Below are 6,000 nucleotides of genomic sequence, written 5' to 3'. Positions count from 1 at the left end.
ATCCCTGTCCGCACTCTCTTGCTATGGGGGTTGGCTCCCCAGCGGAACAGCCTAGAAACGAACAGGACGAGTCTGGCCCACATTCTGCCATCAGCTACACCTCGGCAGCAACCGCGATGCTCCTTGGAACAGAAAATTAGACCAGTATCCGAGCTCTCTTACACCTGTGCAGCCCCCCCCCCCCGCCCCGATCCAGCCTAGAAACTTATTCCTGCAGACAACGCCGCCGCCCGGACGTGTAACCGCGGCTGAGATTTGCACGCCGAAGCAGGAGGCTTAAAATGACACTTGGCTTCCTCAGTGCGACCGGCGCTGGGGTGCACTTCGGAGCAGGGGGCGCCAAGCCCGGGCTGCCGAGGCGCTCGCGCGCTCCTTCCTTTCCGAGAGGGATGGAGAGCGGCGAGAGCCAGGCAGCCCGCTCAAGTCCCGCTAGCCCCCGCTCTCCCTTTGCCCTCCTCAGACGCGCCGAGCCCCTCCCGCCACGTGCTGTCGCCCCTTGGCGCCCTTCCCCACCGGCCCCGGGGGCTCAGGCCGGAGCCGGGAACAATGGAGCCAGGCGCCCGGCCCCAGCTGTGAACACAGGGGAAGGGGGGTGGGTGTGGTCGAGTGCAAGCCCCTCCCAGCAGCCAAGCGTCATCGCCTCGCCCCCCTCCCCCCGCTCTCCAGCCAGCCCCCCAAGTCGCCTGAACTTTCCCTGACAGGCTCTGCCACTGGCACCCGGAAAGCGCCACCCCGGAGCCTGCTCCGCAGCAGCCCCCCGCCCGGGCTCCTCCAGACTGTCCCGCCCCGCGCTACGGCGCCCCCCGCCCAGCCCTGGGCCGCTCCCGCCCCTCCCTCACACCCCCCTCGGCCCGGCCCAGCCCGCTCGCCGCCGCCGCCGCAGCAGCAGCTCGGGGCTGCCCAGAGCCCCCCGCCCGAGGCGCCCGCCACAAAGGAGGGAAGGATCCCGGGGAAGCGCCGCGTCTCGCGGGGCGACGGAGCCGGGCGCGGGCAGCGGGTCGGTCCGGATGCGGTGAGCGCCGCGCAGCCTCCGGGGCTGCCTGAGCGGAAGGCAGACGAGCGGGAGAGAAGCCGGGACCGTCCCCGGTGGCTCGGGCACCGCCAGCCGCCACCATGGTCTGCTGCACCGGGCGCTGCACGCTGATCTTCCTCTGCGGGCTGCAGCTGGTGAGTGGCCGCCCCGCGCTGCGCGCCCCCCGGCAGGGCCCGCCTGGGGCTGAGGGTCCCGTGCGCGCTGCAGCCAGCGGGAGCCCCTCCGCTCCTCCCGGGCGTTGCCAGGTGCCGGCAGTGAGGGGAGGGTGCCTGCCGGGCACGCTGCAGGTGTCGGGAGTCTCTCGCGCTCCCTGCATCCCGGCACCACTGCCGGCTGTGGTAGGGCCGTCGCGGTGCAGAGCTCAGTGCCCTCTGCGCTGCTCACCGCCGCGCACCTGCGAGTGGATGCTGCCCAGCCCCGCTTCAGCCAGGCAGCGCTGCCCGCTCGGGGATTCCGTTCTTGATATTAAATCCATTTTGTTTGGCTCGAAATCTGCACCTTCGGGGCGGGGTCGGGGGGGGGGGGAGGAGGATCTGTTCCCATCCCAGGGCACAGGCGCCGCTTAACGGTGCCCAGCTTCTGTTTCGGGTCTCCGGGGAGTTGCCACCGCTTGTTATACCTGGGAAGTCTCCTGTGTTTGATTCTGGACTCATCTGGAGCCCCGCTCCTTCTCTCCCCCGTTTGCTTAAACAACATGTTAAAGATCTCATTCAACTTTCTTTGGACATCTCACCCGTTCACACTCAGGTTGACAACCCTGTAAAAAAGTCACTTCATGATCAATATCACGGTATTCACGCAGCATTGGGGGGGGGGGGGTCCGATAATGCGGGCGTGTAATATGAAGTCCAAGCGACTGAGATGAAGTTGTGATAGCCTAGCACAAGAATGAAGCTTTTAGGACACGTTTGTTGGGACTTAACAGTGGATACCGCTATTATTTTTCTAGTCATTTTCTTGACACTCAGGAGGTACTAATCTTTTGTGGGAGATTCATTGGGGAGTGTGAAAAAAATCGTTGTGTTTAAGAATGCAAAAAACCTGCACATCCTTCTGGGTGTCGCACTTCAGTGAGTACATCTGGAGATGTAATTGACACAATTGAAAATGTATTTTTTTGCGTTTTAAGGTTGGCATATTTGTTTTAAAAAAGTGTTAAAACAGAACTATGCTGAACAGTAACAATTCGTTGTAGCTCAGTAGCTAAATAATGTTCTTCCTGTAACAGTTAGTCCCTAATCCTATAAATATTGAAAAAGTGTTTTTCTTTTCAACCCATTTAGTCACTTTTTGCCACCTGATCTTTCTTTTAATGAACGATCTTCATTCTGTGTTTGTGAAAAGTAAAGCTCTTACTGAATATAATCATGTCAGTCTTTCTAACTTTCTTCTAAACCTTTGGAAAAGGTTTCTGTTTCATGGGAAACAGTAATGTTCTGCTAAGCACAATGTATTCAATACTTCACTTTAAGAACATTATTCATTTTGAAGGATCAAATCCTCAGCTGGTGCAAATTGGTTCATTAGTATTGTCTCCTGTTCAGATATTCTTAAATAGCATGGGTGGGTTGGAGTATTAAAACCTGAAAAAATAGACAAAGGAAAGAATTACCAGTATATTAAATTGTACTTTTAATATTAGCAAATAACTCTGTGGCCTTGATCCCCTGGGCTTGTTTTACACTGCTGTGTAACTTCTTGACTACTGAGGAGTTATGTTTGATTTACACGAATGTGTGAGAGGAGAACCAGGTGCTTCATCTTTCAAAATATAACACCAACACAGCTATGAAGGTTATAGTAACAGTATTTACTATTCTGAAAGATTACTTGGACGCTATAAAAGCTGAAGAAGTGAAGAATAACTATCATAATAATGTAGAGTACTGTAGATAAAAATCTTTCAGAAAAAATAATCGTGTTTTATAACAGACCTATCAAATAATCTAATCACTTTCAAACAGTAGGTTTTTAATATGTAGATTTTTCTACTGTTCTTGCCAGTCTTATAAAAAACACAAATTAGGTACAGTCTGCTATAACATCCGTAAGTTTTAATGATTGATCAATTTATATACATTCAAGTTCTTTTAGTGTAATTTATTTTCATTAAAACAAAAATAAACTGCAGTAGAAATGTGTTAGATCTAAAATTTAATCTAGTAGACATAAACTCAAGCAAAGATGCTCTCACTAGAGGTGGTGTTGAATTTATGTTTGTAGGAATTGTCACCACAGGGGACTTTAGATCTGTTTTTAACATCACAGAGGTCGCTAGTATAAAGTATGCCCAACAAAACTGTATCCCTAGACATTACTATCATTAAGAGAGATTTATTGAATGCTGCATCCATTTATGGAGAGGTGAAATATATATTACTGACTGTGGACAATGTTTAGATTAAGGTTACAAAAGCCAAAGTATGTGTCGTACTAATGTGTCACAATGCAAAAATAAAAGTTATTTCTATCGATTGAAAAAACTTTGAAAAATAGACAGTTGACAATGCTTTAAAATAAGTAGTGAATTTTCACACAAGAAACAGGTCACCCTCTCAATAATAGTGTCTTGTAGACCACACCAAAGGAATCAAAAATAGGGTAATAAAAAGGAATTCTGTGAAAAATTCAAGTTTTAATTTGATTAGGAACTGTATAGACACCTCCTGAAGAAACAGCCAGCCAAAAATCTTCTTGAACATTCTTAACTGGCAGTTCTCTTTGTATGTTTGTGATGTGGACTGTGCCACTCACATCTTCCTGGTTGGTAAATGCATATTTTGGAAATACTAAATGTCACAGCATTTCTCTTGTGCAGATGTATTGATATTTGCTCTTGGAAGTCTTTCTGTACAAATGGTATCGTTGTTATTATAATCCATAAATGGAATGCCCCTCGCACAATTCTTGGCCTTGGAGGTTCTCATACTGGGTTTTAGTTAGTTGTTCAAAATGAGACTGTTGAGCTTGATTTTCCACAGAGTTACACTAATTTTATATCCAGGGATTTAATTTAAGTAAATAGTCACACCAGTGTAAAACTGATGTAAGATAGCAGAGAATCGAGAGCATGACCTTTTAGGATTCCATTCTATTTGGCTCTGAAAATGCTGGCCATATTTGTGACCTGCTGGCTTCACAGCAGTTTTGCTGGTTTCCCCACAACCTTTCCCATTCAAATCTATTCTCCCCTCTTAATTGTACTCATTATGCTTGTATATAGAAAAATGCTGTTAGGAAGGGATCATAGTCATTGAATGATTGTGGTGGCAATGGTGATCTACATGCCATCCTTTCTCTGATGGTAACATACTATGGCTTACGGTCTTCAAGAGGAATTGTTTGTAAACATGGTGGCTACGTCTACACTGGCCCCTTTTCCGAAAGGAGCATGTTAATTTCACAGGTCGTAATAGGGAAATCCGCGGGGGATTTAAATATCCCCCGCGGCATTTAAATAAAAATGTCCGCCGCTTTTTTCCGGCTTTTAGAAAAGCCGGAAAAGAGCGTCTACACTGGCGGATCTTATTCCTACTTCAAAGGAAGTACTTCAAATAAGGAGGACCTTATTCCTACTTCAAAGGAAGTACTTCAAAGAATAAGATCCTCTGGAAAAGGGCGCTTTTTCCGGAGGATCGGGGCCAGTGTAGACACTCTTTTCCGGCTTTTCTAAAAGCCGGAAAAAAGCGGCGGACATTTTTATTTAAATGCCGATATTTAAATCCCCCGCGGATTTCCCTATTACGACCTGTGAAATTAACATGCCCCTTTCGGAAAAGGGGCCAGTGTAGACGAGCCCGGTGTGTGTGAGGCAAGATTTAAGTGGAAAATATTTATAAAATGTTATTACTTTCATTTCTATATTTTGAACTTCAAAAATGTATACATCAAACTGCCCACGTAACCTTTCAGATTTGGTATGGAATATAGTTCAGTGTTAAGTACAAACGACTCTCAATATAATGCACAATGTTGAACAAGTCAGAGGCATTCCATGGTTAATCTTATATGGTTTCATGATAAATTTGTGATTTCTTGATCAACTTGAAGTTTAAATTTGCATAAATTAGGGATATAAAATTGTAATAATTTGAAGGGGTAACTGATAACCTCTTATCAGTTACTCAAATGGTTATGTCAGCTCTCTCTGTATCAGAGGCAGCTGTGTGGGGCAGCACCTGGCTCCCCAAGAGCTGGGCAGCAGTTGGAAGCCAGTAGCATGGGGAGCCAACTTAAAAGCTAATTTTTTTAGCAGCTACACAGTTACAATAATAAGTGTTTAATATCCTTAGCATAAATAGATATAATACAAAGTGTCTTGCAGTGAAGGCGCACTCCATTCTTTCTTGCGACAGGGTGGAGGTTAATGATGGCCCTGCAGCTGAGTCTATACGACCATTGGGATAGCTTGGCCTAGCTGCCAGAGTCAATAGGCTGCCCTAGACAGAATCCAGGTAAGGGACCCAGGTTCTCCCTGCTCCACCAGGTTCCAACACAGGGCCCTGACAGTAGCAAGCATGCCCACCACTGGGTCAGCAGGGATTCTGCCCAAAACACATTGCTACCACTTTGTACAATGTCTAGTGCCTCTGAGCTACTTCTTACCCTGTCCCAGGTGTAGTGGTCCTAGTGTCCCAGAAGTCCATAGGTTCCTTGGCCTGTGCAACTCTTAGCATCTCCATCACGTCTTGGACATCTTTCGGAGCTGGGGTACTTCTCTGGGTCTCAGAATTTCCAGCGTCTATGATGTGCAGCTCCAGCGGGCTTGAGCTTGCAGCATTCATCCTTCCCCTTCAGTGGTCAGCCCGGACTGAACCGAGTTGCTCACTTTTATACTTACTTCCCAGCCAGAGCATGCCCAGCCAGCCTGAGGGAACATGGACTCCTCTGCCCAGGGAGTAGACTTAACCCTTGCAGAACCACAGAAGGGCTCTGGAAATTGCCTCACGTTGATTGAGGCTCTGTTA

The 6,000-nt window shown here is 47.9% G+C and overlaps 1 protein-coding gene across 8 annotated transcripts in view; it reads left to right on the top strand.

Moving 5' to 3' along the window:
* The first annotated feature begins 211 nt into the window (after window positions 1-211).
* Window positions 212-6,000, top strand: part of NKAIN3 (sodium/potassium transporting ATPase interacting 3) — a 501,823-nt gene continuing 496,034 nt past the window's right edge. For 6 of the 8 annotated variants that reach the window (XR_012901430.1, XM_075920625.1, XM_075920626.1 and 3 more), the window contains exon 1: window positions 212-1,167. Coding sequence is in view for 7 of the 8 variants with exons in the window: in XM_075920625.1 (XP_075776740.1) it covers window positions 1,114-1,167 (54 nt within the window). In the remaining variant the exon portion in view is untranslated. The remainder of the gene's footprint in view (window positions 1,168-6,000) is intronic. The other 2 variants (XM_075920624.1, XM_075920623.1) reach the window with 2 other exon arrangements.

The sequence above is a fragment of the Pelodiscus sinensis genome, chromosome 2, assembly GCF_049634645.1.
Source record: "Pelodiscus sinensis isolate JC-2024 chromosome 2, ASM4963464v1, whole genome shotgun sequence".
Taxonomy (NCBI): domain Eukaryota; kingdom Metazoa; phylum Chordata; order Testudines; family Trionychidae; genus Pelodiscus; species Pelodiscus sinensis.
The sequence above is the reverse complement of the archived record's forward strand: the minus strand, read 5'-3'. Positions and strand labels throughout refer to the sequence as shown.